General features: G+C 28.3%; 2 protein-coding genes across 3 annotated transcripts in view; one reads left to right on the top strand and one right to left on the bottom strand.

Moving 5' to 3' along the window:
* LOC135963496 (solute carrier family 35 member F3) overlaps nt 1-18015 on the top strand; it is a 31703-nt gene that overhangs the window by 6949 nt on the left and 6739 nt on the right. The window contains exons 5-7 of one of the 2 annotated variants that reach the window (XM_065515387.1): nt 890-979; nt 1074-1203; nt 1620-1689. In XM_065515387.1, coding sequence (XP_065371459.1) covers nt 890-979; nt 1074-1203; nt 1620-1689 — 290 coding nt within the window. Of the gene's footprint in view, nt 1-889; nt 980-1073; nt 1204-1619; nt 1690-17062; nt 17093-18015 lie in introns of both variants that reach the window. The other variant, XM_065515386.1, reaches the window with a different exon arrangement.
* The window catches only part of LOC135963492 (uncharacterized), a 40594-nt gene continuing 23636 nt past the window's right edge, over nt 1058-18015 (bottom strand). The window contains exon 8 of the mRNA XM_065515364.1: nt 1058-1166. The gene's annotated coding sequence lies outside the window, so the exon portion shown is untranslated. The remainder of the gene's footprint in view (nt 1167-18015) is intronic.

The following is an 18015-nucleotide window of genomic DNA, read 5'->3' as shown; positions in this document are numbered from 1 at the left end:
GTAAATAAATAAACAATAACACAAAACATATGAAATATAAGCTGCTAACTATTACGAGTTCAAAATAGAACTTGTAATAGTTTGCAACGAGAGAACACTCTCCAAAATTTATACCCTCTTGATTTTTTCTCTACTTGCAAGTTTTTTGAGTTAATGAACGCTTTTCCAGTAACAATTGTTACTAACTAGTAACAACTTGAAGTTGAAGAACAAAGCTACTATGTACATTGCGTTTCAATCGGCTCAGTAGTTTCGGAGTTATAATAACAAATTGAAGCAAAAAATATATTTTTACGTCAAAATAGCTTTTATATGTTTTTGTTTTAAAAAAATCATGAAAAATCTAAAACGGCAGACATTTTTCAGATTTATTGTTTTATTGCAAAGCCACATATAATAGCAACAAAATAAGTTATCAATCATAAAAATCGATAGATTCTTTTCGAATTTATTCACAATTAAGTGAATTCGCTCTTTTTCACAAAATTGTATGTATGTATGTGGCTTTGCGATAAAGCAATAAACGTGTACAAATTCTACCTTTTTCGATTTTTCATTTAAATTTTGCTAAGTTTAGCCATGATGCATCAAATCTATATAGTGGTTATTCAAACTTAAAATCTCTAAATATTAAAATTTTCTAAAGTGGTCAAAAAAAATATTTTCTAACTTAAGCTCGAATACTCCTCAGCCACTAATATGTAATCGCATTAGCCAGTTAGAAAAGTCAGATTTATTTTCACACTATGTATTTCGATTCTGCCCATTTAGAGAATATACAGTACAGTACGCACACCCATTATAATTTGTTGAATATTATTTCATTACTTAAAAACTTAATTATTATATTTGCCCTGATCTCTTTTATTTTTCTACATTCTTTTTACAGTTTTTCACATATTAATGCAATTTAGCTCAGCTGTTACATACAATATGTTTGTTACATTAGGTTTAATTACAGCAGTTCCTGTTTCCGGAGGTAAATTAAATATTAATTAACGCTGTAATATTATCTTCTACTTAGTAGTGTATATCAGTTTATTTAATACATTATTTCTTTTTTTTTATTTTAGCATTGGATGTTGTTTTATATGGTGCTACATTTGCTGGCATGAAATTGGCTGGTGTGATACTAATTGCAGTTGGTTTCTTTTTGGTAATGTTTCCTGAAAATTGGCCAGATTATATAACCAGATTATTGAGGTAAGTTTGTTGTTCATTCCCCTTTTTTAGATTCATTTTTTTCTTATTATTTTCTATCATTATTATGTTTTTCTTAGTATTTTTATACATACAATATATTTTCTTAATTCAATTTATTATTATATCTTATAAAGTAAATATGCTAAAGAATACATTTTTTATTAAATATTTATAGCTAAATACAATTTAAATTCAGTTTTATGTTAACTATTTAATATTAATTATCATTATTTTTATTATAAATAACTAACTACCAAACAAACAAACAAAAAAACATGTAATATTTAACAAAATATTTAAAATAATTCATTTCTTTTTTTGGTTTCTTTTACAATATTTTTGAATCATTTTATTTTTCAAAACAATTTAAAAAAAATATAAATATAAATCAAAACCAAAAAATAACTTCCTTTCAGAAAAAGTGGTCGTGCTATACTACGTTACCAATGTTGTTGTGAATTAGCTGAAATTCATTATACACACTCGGTAGGCCTATTTAAATTAAACCAAAAACCAAAAAAAAATTAAAAAAATACACAAAAACTAACCCGAATTCAATAAACAATAAGCTGAATTTATATATTTAACAAACAGCTCTTTATTAACAAATATTATTTACAGTTTACTTGTAGTTTAAAATTACAATATATGAAAATGCTCTTAGTTTTCATACCTACTTTATATGTACACTGCACAGTGGTCTTAGGAAATCTTAAATATTGACAAATGTGTATTTTTTAAAAAACTAACAATGTTTTAGTATCAATTGGTGCAAATTTTCAAAACTTCACCAAAACTATATCCGTAAGCATTCAGGACTAAACAATATCAATCAGATGGACGTTGATCTCTGATAGGCATACACCGTTTTTGCCTGTATCTTCGATAGATCCGAATCTATTATGCACTAGAGCCAGACAGTTTTATAGATCTCCTAAACTTCCTATAACCAGGGACCGTAAATAACGGTTATCCAGAAAATTTGAAATCAAAAAATCACTATGTTAGAGTCAACGGAGACATATACTCTTATATACCAATAGATTCGTATCGGCGTGCTCATTTGAGGACTTTTATTTTTTCCGTCATAAAATAAAAGTCATTTGAGGACTTCTATTTTTTCCGTCAGAAAATAAAACTCATTTTTTTTCTTTTCTTCTTTTTTCAGTCTCTTTTTTATTGAGTTATTTATTTGTTTAATTTAACGAACATAATTTTTTTCAAATTCTCTGCAGAAAGATTTGAACGCATGTCACTCAAAACCAATTTAAGAGCAGAGAATGCTCTTTCCACACAGTTTTTGCAAATTTATATAAGTACGTATAATGTAATTTTTTTGCCTCCCAAAACTCAAAAAGAGTTTTATCAATTGTTAATGGCCTTGGAAAAAAGTTATCTATTTCATAGAAAGCTTTTTTTCATCCTCATTATCATTTGCTTCACTTTCTTGTTCCCTATCTATATTTAGGGAGTTCAAATATTGCCCCAAAAGCGATGTAAGAGACTGAGATGTATCGCAATCATCCGGCGAAGATGGAAAAACATCTGGTGAAGATCGTAAAGCTTTATTAAATTGCAATGTAAGGTGCTTACAAATTGTAATGATCTGACCAACGACAATCAATTTACATAAAATGAGTTTTATTTTCTGACGGAAAAAATTAAAGTCCTCAAATGACATTTATTTTATGACGGAAAAAATAAAAGTCCTTAAAAGAGTTTTTTTTCTGACGGATATTTAAATCTCTTTTCTTAACAGTTTCATCGGAACTTTTATTTTTACGTTGAAAAATAATAGTTTTAGATGGATTTTTATTTTTAAAGTCACAAAATAACAGTTATAAAACAACTTTTTTGATATCCCTTATAACCGTTACGGTCCCTGCCTATAACTATAATTCCGCATAACTTAAATATGCGCCGTTCTTTAGTCTTTCATATAGTTTTATCAGTTTTAAAAAAAGTCAATTATTTTTTGTATGCGAGTGTTCTTTTGTTGTAAACGTCAAAATAAAATTCGTATTCGTTAAATACAGATTAGAAAGATATTAATATCTACTATTTAAATCAGTTTTTATTTCTGAAATCGCATGATTTGTTGAAAATTTATTTAAGAAATAGTAAAATATCATAAAACATTCAAAGCCGTTTTTCTCGAAACGACTTTTTTGAATTATGACGTTGTTGCAGCAAATGAGCGATATGAAAACACGTTGTAACCAGTGATCACTGCTTTTTAATTTCAAAATATGTGCACTCGGAATTTTCACAGATCAATCGATTATCAGATAATCGATAGGCATTTTTGCCATCATACAAGTAGGGTCTGAAGACCTCCTGAGAGTGAAAATCTCCGTAGAGTACCTTAGACATAAGTCAGGACACCTCTATATCATGATACCTAAAAAAAATCCTATCCTACAAATGTTTACCATCTTTGGTTTGGAATCTTAAAGGCATCAGGGCCGGCAGTAGTCTTGCAAATTCGCTGCCCGCTTTATAGCAGAGATCTGACTGAAATTGCAGTAGCACGTTCAACATAAAAGCTATGCTCTCCTATAAGTTCCCTCCATTTCAAGCCATTAGTTAAGAACTGAAATGGACTCACACGGAGGTATAATTATGTAGCAGTTAGTAAAGTCGTGGAACTCATTGTCGTGGAACGTTATTCTTGACTGTCAAGAATGGTCGCATGCCCAAAATTGCATCGATTGCATATGCCTATTGTATAGAGTAGAGTTGCTCCTTCTTCGGCCATAAGATTAGGAGACAACCACTTGTATATGGGGGATTTCATGTCAAGTGAACCAACTTTTGAAATCGATGTCTTCCGATCGGGATGAAATTTGCACCAAGGTTAGCTCTATTGGATAGTAACTCAGACACAATTTTTCAACAACATCGGTCGAGAACTCTCTGAGTTATAGGGGGTAAAATTTTGACAATTTGGTCAAACAGGGGTTTTTTCTTATCCATGTAACTTATTACCTATTGCTCTTAGCAAAATGTGTTCCAAATAGTATAGATAGCTATTTCTTCGAGCTTTCGAAAAAAAATATTTAAAAAAAAAAATAAAAAATTTTTAATATTTTTTTTCCGAAATCAAAAACTTTTTTGACTTTTTTTTAAAATACGCTATTTTTTTTTATTTTTTTTTTTTTCTTAAAATAAAGTTTAGATATTTTCCTTGAACACCTACTTGGTCGCTTAGTGGGATGCGAGTGGGATATCTATCAAAATAAATATTTTGTAACTCAAAACATCAAATTTTTGACTTTTTTTGCAAAATCAAAAACTTTGTTGACTTTTTTTTTTCAAAATGGACCCTTTTTTAATTTTTTTTTTTAGGTCAAACAAAAGCTTAGATATTATCCTTGAAGACCCTTTTGGTCGCTTAGTGGGATGCGAGTGGGATATCTATCAAAATAAATATTTTTTAACTCAAGACTTAAAATTTTTGACTTTTTTTTTTGCAAATACGATTTTTTTCCAAATGGGCCCTTTTTTTAAAATTTTTTTTGTAGTCAAAAGAAAGCTTAGGTCCATTCCTTTAAGATATTTTTAGTCCCTTAGTGGGATGCGAGTGGGATATCTATCAAAATAAATATTTTGTAACGCAAGACATACAATTTTTTAATTTTTTTTTGCAAAATCAAAATTTTTTTCCAATATGGGCCCTTTTTTAATTTTTTTTTTGCTCAAAAGAAAGCCTAGGTCCATTCCTTTAAGATATTTTTAGTCCCTTAGTGGGATGCGAGTGGGATATCTATCAAAATAAATGTTTTAACACAAAAATTGTATGTCTTGAGTTACAAAACATTTATTTTGATATATATCCCACTCGCATCCCACTAAGCGATCAAAACCATCTTAAAGGAATAGGCCTAAGCTTTCTTTATAGCAAAAAAAAAAATTACAAAAAGGGCCCATTTTAAAAAAAAGTCAAAAAAGTTTTTGATTTTGCCAAAAAATCAAAAATTGTATATCTTGAGTTACAAAATATTTATTTTGATAGATATCCCACTCGTATCCCACTAAGGGACCTAAAATATCTTAAAGGAATGGACCTAAGCTTTCTTTTGACTAAAAAAAAATTTTTAAAAAAGGGCCCATTTTGAAAAAAAATTCGAATTTGCAAAAAAAAAGTCAATAATTGAATGTCTTGAGTTACAACATTTTTATTTTAATAGATATCCTACTCACATCTTCCTAAGTGACAAAATAGGTCTTAAAGGAAAAGACCTAAGCTTTCTTTTGAGCAAAAAAAAATTTTAAAAAAAAGTCCCATATTGGAAAAAAATTTCGATTTTGCAAAAAAAAATTAAAAAATTGTATGTCTTGCGTTACAAAATATTTATTTTGATAGATATCCCACTCGCATCCCACTAAGGGACTAAAAATATCTTAAAGGAATGGACCTAGGCTTTCTTTTGAGCAAAAAAAAAAAATTAAAAAAGGGCCCATATTGGAAAAAAATTTTGATTTTGCAAAAAAAAATTAAAAAATTGTATGTCTTGCGTTACAAAATATTTATTTTGATAGATATCCTACTCGCATCCCACTAAGGGACTAAAAATATCTTAAAGGAATGGACCTAAGCTTTCTTTTGACTACAAAAAAAATTTTAAAAAAAGGGCCCATTTGGAAAAAAAATCGTATTTGCAAAAAAAAAAGTCAAAAATTGTAAGTCTTGAGTTAAAAAATATTTATTTTGATAGATATCCCACTCGCATCCCACTAAGCGACCAAAAGGGTCTTCAAGGTTAATATCTAAGCTTTTGTTTGACCTAAAAAAAAAGATTAAAAAAGGGTCCATTTTGAAAAAAAAAAGTCAACAAAGTTTTTGATTTTGCAAAAAAAGTCAAAAATTTTATGTTTTGAGTTACAAAATATTTATTTTGATAGATATCCCACTCGCATCCCACTAAGCGACCAAGTAGGTGTTCAAGGAAAATATCTAAACTTTATTTTAAGAAAAAAAAAAAAATAAAAAAAAATAGCGTATTTTAAAAAAAAGTCAAAAAAGTTTTTGATTTCGGAAAAAAAATATTAAAAATTTTTTATTTTTTTTTTTAAATATTTTTTTTCGAAAGATCGAAGAAATAGCTATCTATACTATTTGGAACACATTTTGCTAAGAACAATAGGTAATAAGTTACATGGATAAGAAAAAACCCCTGTTTGACCAAATTGTCAAAATTTTACCCCCTATAACTCAGAGAGTTCTCGACCGATGTTGTTGAAAAATTGTGTCTGAGTTACTATCCAATAGAGCTAACCTTGGTGCAAATTTCATCCCGATCGGAAGACATCGATTTCAAAAGTTGGTTCACTTGACATGAAATCCCCCATATATATATGCTCTCCAGTAGTACCATCGATGGAAAAATTAAGTTTGGCATATCTATGAGAACTTGATTGCGTTTGATGCGTGAAAATATATTTCTCACGGACTTTTGTTCTACCAACCATACTTAGAAATAGACAGGGATGTTCTTAATTTGTATCTACCATGGTGCTTTCGTTATGGACCGAAGTATTTTTGGTTGGGCCCTCTTAAAATTGGCATCCATTTTCAATAACTGAATAATATGATTGTAAACAGGTTTACTTTATAGTTAAGAGTGAATTTTAATTGATTTACCAGGCATTGATCTTCTGTCGAATCTCCTGATTTATGTATATATAACGATATAAAATTTATGAATCTCAGAAATTTCAAACTATCGGATTCGATAAACACTAAAATTGTGTCTTCTCCAAGATACTTTTAACAGGATTTGCACCAAATTCACGTCAGATGTTTCAAACTCTGAGTGATCTTAATGCCGATGTGTCAGCAAATAGTTATTAGACATTACATTAGAGTTTTAAAAATAGTATTGAGTATTTTATAACAATAAGCTTTTTCTGTGATATTTCCCAAATGAAGACTTTACAGACAACAATTTATTTAATTTGTTAAATAAATAATTGCTTAATAGAAAATTAAATATAGATGCTTCTCAGTGGGAAAAAGATGCTGTAAAGGGGCCTTACTAAAGGCCTTATTTTACAGACACAAGAACACCCAGCCACATTGCGAAATCGTTTAAATTTTACACAGCGTGTCATTGTGAACCAAGGCCTTGTATACTTGCTTCTGTTGCAGTGCTGATAGAAGGCCTACTTAAGAGGGCATATTAGAAGGTCTTCCGTAATCCACGTACATAGGAGCCAGATGCAAAGCCCTTCTAGAACATCTTCTGGAAGTGGGCAGAGTGGAATTGGTATCGAATTTTATAGAATGTGAAAACAGGCCTACAGAGTAAAGCCCTAGAAATTTTTACTGCTGTGTTACAATAATCATCTTACACATACCAACAATTATCTCAAACAATACATATTAAATTGTCTTTAATTTTTATTATTTCTTAAACCACTGTGCAAAGTACAATGCAATAAATGTCGTGCAGCAATTTAAGCATCAAAATAAAACAGCTTTGTTTTTAACAACACCAGCTAAAATAGCAAATTATTTAAATATAAAAACAAACATAAAAAAAAAGATTTTTTACTGAACAACTAAACTGATTAATTGTATTTTGTTTTTTACGAAAGATTTTAAGTTGGTTTTTTAGTTGTTACTTAATCGCTTCTGTCGTTTCACTCTATTTCTCTCTACCAAAACTTAACAGTTAACAAATAGTATCAACAAAAACTGCTGCTCTCTTAAAAAAAAAAAAATAAAATAAAATAAAAACAAACAATATATAACAAATATAAATTAAACTGTTATATTTAAACAAATTAGCTGGTTTAATTTATCACTTGTGCTCATTTCCGTTTTTAACTGTTATTTCGTTAAAGGCTGTTGTAAATTAAAATTCTCTTTGCTGAAATTTCAATAAAACAATTTTTAATTGTTCCTACTCTCTATCTCTCTTAAAACACTTTGTAAATTCTACTCGTATTTTGTAAAGTTTGCTGTTGTTTGAGAACAATGTTATTGAAACATGTGTAAAAGTAAAAGTTTTGACTGATTGATTGATTGATTGATGGATTAATTGATTGGCTAATAATCATCATGTTGTATTATCGATGTTGTGTATATTCAAACAAGTTCTATTTTGAAATAACTATATTAGTCGTTACTTTATTTAAACATTTAAATATTTATATGTATATCTCTACCCACCCAAATACATATATACATACATACTACATAAATATGTTAAATTGTTGTAATTCTAATTCTAATTTATTTTTTATTAGTATTGTACCCTTTTGAAAATGTTTACTGAACAAAATTAATTAATTTCCACCTTAATTGCGGCTGTAGTTTGAAAATATAAAATACTTAAGTTTTTTTTTTTTTTTTTTTTTGGTTGGTTTCCAATAAATAGTTATTGCATTTTTGTGGAAACCAAAACCAATAGTTATTTATATATAAATATTTGTATATATTTACTATAATACATACGTTTCTCTTTCTGTTGGTTTTTACTTTTATATTGTATATTGAGCACACCTGCTTTCCTTGGTAACTTATGATAAATTGAGCACCTTAAAACGCATGTTGTTGAAATAAGTTCTTTGTTTACGAAAAAGGATTTTTATTATTTTGTATTTTTTTTTTATTTTTTATATTAAAAATTGTATTTATTTAGGTTGAACAAAAAATGCAGTAAGGCAAAGTAGTTATAAAAAGAAAATAACTAATAATATAAAAATGCGGCAAATGTTTTGTTAAACATTTACCCCCTTATTCATAATCAATTTTTAATTTTATAAAAGGTTTATAAAACAGAATTTTCATACAAATTTTGTTTTATAAACCTGTAATAAATATAAAAATTGATTATGAATAAGGCCTTTAAAAGAATCTATTTAAGAATTTTTACAAATTTTTCTTCAGAAAAATTAAAAGCCTAGACTTTTCTCCAAATATTCTCATATGACAGTCGCACATTTCAATGAGACAAAAAAAAAGGGAAATACTTAACTTTTATTTTATTTCTTTATATTTTTCTGTATAACGTAAGTAGTAGGGTATTCAATCGATTAACCTATAATTTTGGTCGATTAACTGTTCGAATAATTTAAAATTGATGATTTTCAAATAACAAAATGTCGTTTAACCGAAATTTCTTTTTTTTCACTTTATATAGAAATATAGTTCTAAACACACACATTTTATTTCTTAACTCGTCAACATTCTCTTCTAGCAATAGTTTTTAGAAGTATAGTACGAAAACTAAAACTAAGGAATTTGGAAATTAATTTCTTTCTACAACATTTTTCATTGAAATTGAGAAAATTCCAAATGAAATTGAGAATTTTAAATTGAAATTGTGAAAATTCTTAATGAAATTTAGAATTTCTATTTTAAATTGACAAAATTTCCATTTTAAATTGAGAAAATTCCAAATGAAATTGAAAATTTCCATTTTAAATTGAGAAAATTCCAAATGAAATTGAGAATTTCCATTTTGAATCGAGAAAATTCCAATATCATGTGTAATGTTCTCAATTTCAATTAAAAATGATGTAGAATGTTCTATTATGAACTTTTTCCTAATGAATCTGATGCTGAAACTAGTATTTTATCAGAACTTAAAGAAACTATTAAAGTATTCAAAATCTATAAACATTAGGGATGCCAATCCCGAAATCCCGATCCCGAAAATCCCGGGATTTTTCGGGATCGGGATTTCCCGAATCCCGGGATTTGTGAAAAAGAATCCCGGGATTTTTCGGGATTAACAAATCCCGAAATATTATGAGATTTTTGATATTTTAGGAAGATTTTTGAAGCACCCAAAATATATAGAAAGCTAAATTTCAGCATATTTATAATACTAATCTCGCTTCAAATCCAAACGCAGCCAGATTTTTTCATTTGAATCAGAATCCCTTGCATTGTCGAAATTTATGTTCAAGTTAAGTTAGGGGCAAATGTAGTCCGATTTCCGCAGTACTCTACAGTATAATTTCAGAGTACAGTGTACTCTCTCTTTGCGGACACCTCTCTTAAGCGGACACGTCTCATAAACGGACACTTTTTTCAGTCCCAAAAATATTCTTTGGGATTTTTAAATTTTGTTCCTTTTGAGCGGACAACCCTCCTATAACAGGACGCGGACACTTTTTTTCATACCAAAGGAGATTTTTTTTCCCCATAACCGGACAGATTACAGAAATGCAACACTGTTTTTGTTTACTTTATTTTATATTCTTACAGCTGTAAAAAGGGGATTTCCCTTAATTGATATTGAATGTAAAAAAACATACATTTGCAAGTGTTTATTGTACATACACGTTCTGAAATCGCCATGCCTAAAGCTGTGTTGAGTATTAAAGAAAAAGTTAATGTCATTGAAATACATAAAAATGAAAAACTTAGTGTACGCGAGTTAGCAAAAAAATGTAAGATCAGCAAAACTCAAGCTGCTTGCATTGTAAAAAACAAAGACCAAATTTTAAAATTGTGGGACACTAATGTCAATCCAGAGAGAAAAAAGAGTATGTTAAGTCCAAAGGGTCTTTGCATTGATAAATTGTTCTACAAATGGTTTGTGAAGGCTCGAAATAAAGCTATTCCTCTGTCGGGCACTCTTATAAGAAGCAAAGCTAAAGAAATTGCAGAAAATATGAATTTCGCAGATTTTAGTGCATCATCTGGCTGGCTTGAAAGGTTCAAAAAACGACATAACATATCCTTCCGTACAATTTCTGGAGAAGCTGCTAGTGTAAACCAAAATGATGTCATAAATTTTACAGAAAAAGTGCCTTCTTTGATTGAGGGATATGATTCGCGAGATATTTACAATGCAGATGAGACTGGCTTATTTTTTCGTGCATTGCCTGATAAAACATTTGCATTAAAAGGTGAAACTTGCACTGGAGGAAAAATGGCAAAGGATAGGCTTACGATTTTGCATTGCGCCAATATGGCTGGAGAGAAAGAACGTCTTTTTGTTATTGGAAAAGCTGCAAAGCCACGGGCGTTTCGCAACATCAACTTAACCAATTTACCAGTTACATGGCGATCAAATAAAAAGGCTTGGATGACATCTGAATTGATGACTGATTTTCTAGTGCAGTTTGATAGGAAAATGCAAATTCAAGAACGGAAAGTTCTGCTATTTTTAGATAATGCGACTTCTCATCCTCGAGATCTCAAATTAAAAAATGTAAAAGTTATTTTTTTCCCACCAAACACAACAGCTTTTTGTCAACCACTAGATCAAGGCGTTATAAAAAACTTCAAGTTTTTGTACAAATCGTTATTTTTAAAAAATATTTTGTTGCAAATGGAAGATGCAAATTCTGCTTTGAAATTATCAAAATCAATAAATTTGTTAGATGTCGTTTATTTTGCACACAAAGCGTGGGAACAAGTAAGTCCACAGACAATACAAAATTGTTTCAGGAAATCTGGGTTTGGGGAAAGAGATAGCTCCAATGACGATAACTGTTGGACCGCAGAAGATGATATTCCACTAGCAGCACTTGCTCAATTCTCTAATGTTATTAATCGAGTTCAGAACCAAATTCAAATTGACGTCGAAGACTATATAAATTTAGATAGCGACGTCATCATTAATGATGAAGATTTGGAAAACATTAGTACTGAAATGATAATTGCTTCCCAAGAAAACCTAGCCAACTCGTCTGAAGATGAAGAAAGTGAAATTGACGACAAGTTAACTTCTTATAAAGAGGCTTATATAGCAATAAAAAAACTAAAAGCATTTTCTTCATACCGCAGCGACTTTAAATCAGTTCAGTTGCTTACTGATCTTCAAATACATCTCCAAGATATTGAAATCAAAGGAAAAACTTACCAATCTAAAATTTGTGACTTTTTTAAATCCATTTGAATATATAAATGTATGTATTTTGCATTTTTTTACTTTTTGTAAAAATGTTAATGAAATGTTACTTTTCTTTGTATTATATTTTGTTATGTTGTTGTTCTTAAATAAAATAGTTTAAAAATGAATATAATAAAAATAAATCTTTACTACTCTAATAAGCGGACACCTCTCATAAGCGGACAAATTTGTCAGTCCCTTAGGTGTCCGCTTATGAGAGAGTACACTGTACTTACAACTTATTTTGTGTAAAATTTTATAAGGATTGCCGCATAATCAAGATATTTATGACTGCTCAAACAGTACTCCGGGGGACAATTGTATGGAGCTAGGGTAAATCATGGACCATTTATTTTAATTTAATGCATTAGTTTTTGATTTGTTATATTTTTACTTAAATATATTAATGAAATCAATAGTTTTTATTGTTGAATTTGATGTTTTTGACGTTTAACTAAAATCCCGAAGTCCCGAAAAATCCCGAAATCCCGAAAAATCCCGGGATCCCGAAAAATCCCGGGGTCCCGAAAAATCCCGGGATCCCGGGATTTACATTTCTAAAATCCCGAATCCCGGGATTTGTAAAACCCAGTCCCGTTTGGCATCCCTAATAAACATTAATGGAGGATTTTATATAAGCTTAGAACAAAAACTGAGAAATTGGATATTCTTTATCATGCCTTATTTTAGATTTCTACAACATCTACAATCTGTGATACAGTTTTTTCAAGCAAGTTTTATTAAAACTAAAAAAATCGTTTAAAAGGAAAGCATTTAAACTATATTCTTTTTTTAAAAGAAGATTATTTGTTGATTTGTTATTTTTTGTTTGTTTTTTTTTATGTCTTTGATCTTTTCATTATCAAAATGCTTATATAAGTACACAAAATTCGTGTTTTTTTTCAATTTAAAATTAAAATAGAAATTATTCGGTTAATCGAATAATTTAAAATTGACCGATTAAATCTAAACCCCGATTAATTATGTGCTCGATTAACCGATTTAACCAGAAACCCGATTAATTGAATATCTTAGTAAGTAGCTCTATATTTAGAAAACAATAAGAAAATAATCGGTGCAGTTCGATCGTAAAATATAAACAATTAATAAAGCTGACGTAATGAGACAAAATCCAAAAACTCTGCGAATTGCATTTTTTAATATTATTTAAACAAGCATTAGTTTATTTTACAATTTACTAAATTATTAAAACTTATTTGATTTTCTTTTACATCCCGGAGTATGAAACGTAACGAGACATTGCGTAACGTGACATAAATTTCCCATTATTACTACGTGTCACTAATTTTTATACCCACCATCAAAAAAATGGGTGGTATATTCATTTTTATACCCTTCACCCTTCGTGAGAAGGGTACATATAAGTTTGTCATTCCGTATGTAATTTCCACAATATAAATTTCCGACCCTATAAAGTATGTATATTCTGGATCCTTATAGATAGTGGAGTCGATTAAGCCATGTCCGTCTGGCTGTCTGTTGAAATCAATTTTCTGAAGACCCCATATATCTTCGAGATCCAAATCTTCAATAATTCTGTCAGACATGCTTTCGAAAAGTTTCCTATTTAAAATCAGCAAAATCGGTCCACAAATGGCTGAGATATGAAGAAAAAACCAGGATAACCTCGTTTTTAATGAGAGATATTTCAAAGGCCTTTGCACGTATATAAGGCCATATTGGACCTACAATGGGTCAAAATCGGAAAAAATATTTTTTAACCCAATTTAACCAAAAAAAATTAAAAAACAAAAAAAAAAAATTTAAAATTTAAAAAAAAAATATTAAAATAACAATTCGAAAAATTAAAAAAAAACAACTTTTAAAGAAAAAAAATTAAGTAACAATTCGAAAAAAAAATTTTTTCCAAAAAATTAAAAAAACAACTTTGGAAAACAAATTATGTTGTTTACCTAAAAATATTTAAAATTTGTATTTTGAAGTATAATTTGGTGAAGGGTATATAAGATTCGGCACAGCTGAGTATAACTCTCTTACTTGTTTTTATTTCGTTTGTGACACATCAAAATATTTGTAGATCCTCATAATGTCCGTCCGTCTGTATGTCTGTTAAAAAAACTATAGGACCCAAACGAAAAGTTTTAGCTGGCTGAAATTTTTCATAAATTATCTTTGTTTGGTCTCCTTGCCTCCATATAAATGTCCCTGTAACACTGTTTGAGCGGTCGTAAATATGTTGATTATGCGGTAATCCTGATAAAATTTTTCAAATTAGTTCCAAGTATTCTGAAATTATACTGTAAAGTATGTCGAAAATCGGGCCACATTTGTCTCTAGTCCCCATATAGGGTCCCACTCTGAAAATGACTTGAACGATCATGATTGTTTTATAATAATTAATATCGTGATGAAATTGGACATAATCAACTTTTATATGAACCTAAATCCTGCTACCAACTTTTGTGAGGATCGTATAAAATTTTAAGCATTGGTTCCTCCAGTCATACAAAATTTAACTAACAGTTTGTTATTTGGAACTCGAGTTGTGAAGGTGTAGATTACGACAAATCCGGGTAAACAGATTGATACTTTCTTAAAACATATGTTTCTTTTAAGCACATGAATGCTGGCTTGTATGGTTTGTGACGAACGAATCCCCAAAATGAAACATTGTTATACTTCAAACTTGAGGGTTCAAGAGGGAAAATAGAAATTGATGCTTTTTTAATATTTTAAATTATTTAACTTATAGATATAAAAATTAACTAATTCGTTTCTGAATGATGTAAACTTTAAGGATAGCCTTCTTAAAGGTATCGTTCATCTAATTGTACTTTTTGAATTTTTTATTATAATTGATCTATAATCCATGGTACTTTTTCTCTACTCAAATGGTACCTTTTTGAATAATTTATAAAAATAACACATGATCCTGAATGAATTACAATTCACAAAAATAGGACCTATTAGGTACTTTTTTCGTAATAAATGTACTTTTGAATATTTGTTAAATAACTTAATGATCCCAGAAATACGAAATTAAGCATATATGGATTATTAGTACTTTTTTACTTTATTCGAATCGTATTTTCTTAATATTTTATAATAATAAACCTAGAATCATGAAATTAGAAACAGATAGAAACCACAAAAAGGGACTTTTTATGATGGTACTTTCCGATTGTTCTATTACAATGAGCAAACCTTTTCTTTCTTCTAATCGTACCCTTTGAATTTTCTTTAATAATACTTCAAGGAACACAAACTTAAGCACACGAAGTGATAATGCTAAAATGAGGACTAAATTCTGTTTTTTATATCTGTACCTTTTTAATATTCTATTATTAGGAACCGAGAAACATTACATTTGATGCACATGATTCTAAGAGGGAGCTTTTATTTATTCTTAATGGTACTTTTAGATTTTTTTAGATTTATGAATCTAGAAATATGGAATTAGTAAAACAGACTTTATATTATAAAACTCGTAATTTTTCCATTTGTATCACTATTTAGCGACTTATAGCCACTTGTGTGTGTGTCTCAGTTAATGTTCACTTGAAAAATCGATTATGGGATTTTTTATTTGGACCACTATTTTCGGAAATATATCCACTTTTATGTTTTACTTAATTTTCATATAAAATATCGATTTTTGTGATTAAAGATTATTGTACTTTTCCCATTTAGGCCATTATTTACTGGCTAATAGCCATTTCATTTTCATATTAAAAATCGATTCTGATTTTAAAATATAAGTAATCATAGATTGTCGTCATTTGGACCACTATTTACCGACTAACAGCCACCTTTATGTTTTAGTTAATTTTCATATGAAAAATCGATGTATGTTTAAAAATACAAGTGATCACTTAGTTGGACCACTATTTACCAACTTATAGCCAGGTTTATTTTACAGTTCCTTTTCAATTTACTACGATTGGGCAGCGAAGCTAAATTTTGATTTGAATTTTGATTTATTTCGTATTTACGCATTTCCAATTGTATTTCAGAAATTTTAAATTATATTTCAGATAATTTCAATTGCATTTCAGAAATTTCCAATTATGTATATTTCTGAATATTCTAATTGAATTTCAGAATATTCCAATTATATTTCAGAATTTTTCATTTATATATCAGAAACTTCCAATTGCAATAATATCAAATCTCCGTTTTTAACCCGTTTTTCGCCCTTTTTTGTCCCCCGTGAAGAAATATTTCTCAAAAAAGTCTTTGAAAAAAGAATAAAATTTTTAGGCCTTAGGAATTTGAATTTCAAAAAAGTACCAAAAAGATTTCTAGTCTTTATTGATCTGAGCCAGATGCATTTAATATAATATTTCTATGTTTATTTATGTAGGAGATATACATATTAACAGAGGGTTCTACGGGGACTATTTTTACCCAATATGGCTCTTTTTTTTAATTTTTCCAAAAAACATTGTAAAGTATTAAGAACTTTTTCATCGCTGTCCAATTTCTTTAATGATTTTAATAGTGTCTATTAAAAGTATGAGGTTCCACATAGAAAACTTATACAGTTAAATTTTCAGTTACATTTTCAATATGCAATATTTTAGTTCCTAAATTGTGTCTATGCATTTTTGAATAATAAATATTAATCTTATTGTCATGTTAATATTGTAAAATTATAAAACTAAAATCATTAGCTTTTAATGCGGTTTCGAAAAATTGTTCTCTGAAATAGAATTCGGTATGACATCGTGTTATATTAATAAACCAAAGCAACCCCTTTTTCTGAATATTAAATCAAAATCAAAAACAACAACTACAAAATTATTAATTAATTTCTATAATTTTGCATGTGTTTTTTTTTCATTAATTTTTAATTGTAACAATTTAAAACAAACAATGCGCTTTAAAAAACATTTTATAAAATGGAAAATATTTATAAGAGACAAAATAATTTTTTTTAAACAATTTTTCTATTGTAACATGCTTCTAAAACAAACACTTGTAAAAATCGAATTTCGATATTTCCATTATATTTACAGAAATATCATCTTATTGGGTCACAACGCGAGGTGAGTTTCAGAAAAATAGCAAATAAAAAATAAACAAATTTTATTGTTATTACAAAAAAATTGTTTACCAAACAATTTAGGATTATTTAATTTAGTTATTTAATTATGATTAGGTTTTTATGATTTTCTTTTTTTTTAAATTTAGGTTTTTCTTTCATTTATGTTCATGGAATTGAGTTTGAAAATTTTATTTATTTTGCAAAACAAAATGATTATATGAAGCAATTTATGGTTTGTGTTACTTACTTTTCTTTTCAAGAAATTTCAAAATGATAATTTTGTTTCAAATTTAATTGCGGTATTTATCAACCCAAAAAAACAAAACAAAAACTATAGAAAAAGAAAAGAGTGTCATTGTTGTTGTTATTGCAATTGAAATTCACCTTCAATTTATTGAGTTTATTTTTTATGTTTGAAATTCTTTTGGTTTTTTTAATTGTTTGTAAAAGAAAAACACGTTTGATTTTTCTTTTATTTTCAATCTTTAATAAATGTTTAATAATGTGTTTAATTTCAATATTTTTGGGGAAATGTAATGCTCTCTTTTTTAACCAAAACAAAAACTTTTTTATTCAAAACTAAATGTTAAAACAATATATTTTTTTTTTAAACATTTCTTTATATGTGTTTGTGTGTATTGTGTTTTTCTCTACTTCAACTTTTATACAAAACTTATTTACATCAAAAAAAAATTAAAAAAATAATAATCAAATTCTCGGATATGGCAGATTTAAAGACTATACTACTACTGGTATTAAAATTATTACTTTTTTTTATAAAAAAATATATATTAACTTTCTTTACCCAATACTTCATTGCAAAATATAGTTTCTAATGTTAAAAGCCTCACTTCTCACTACTTTCACTCACTACTACTACCTACTACACCCGCTTAAAGTAGTTTTTTTTACAATTTTATTTGA

Source organism: Calliphora vicina, chromosome 1, assembly GCF_958450345.1.
Source record: "Calliphora vicina chromosome 1, idCalVici1.1, whole genome shotgun sequence".
NCBI lineage: Eukaryota > Metazoa > Arthropoda > Insecta > Diptera > Calliphoridae > Calliphora > Calliphora vicina.
Note: the sequence above shows the minus strand (reverse complement) of the source record. Positions and strands in the feature narration are given on the sequence as shown.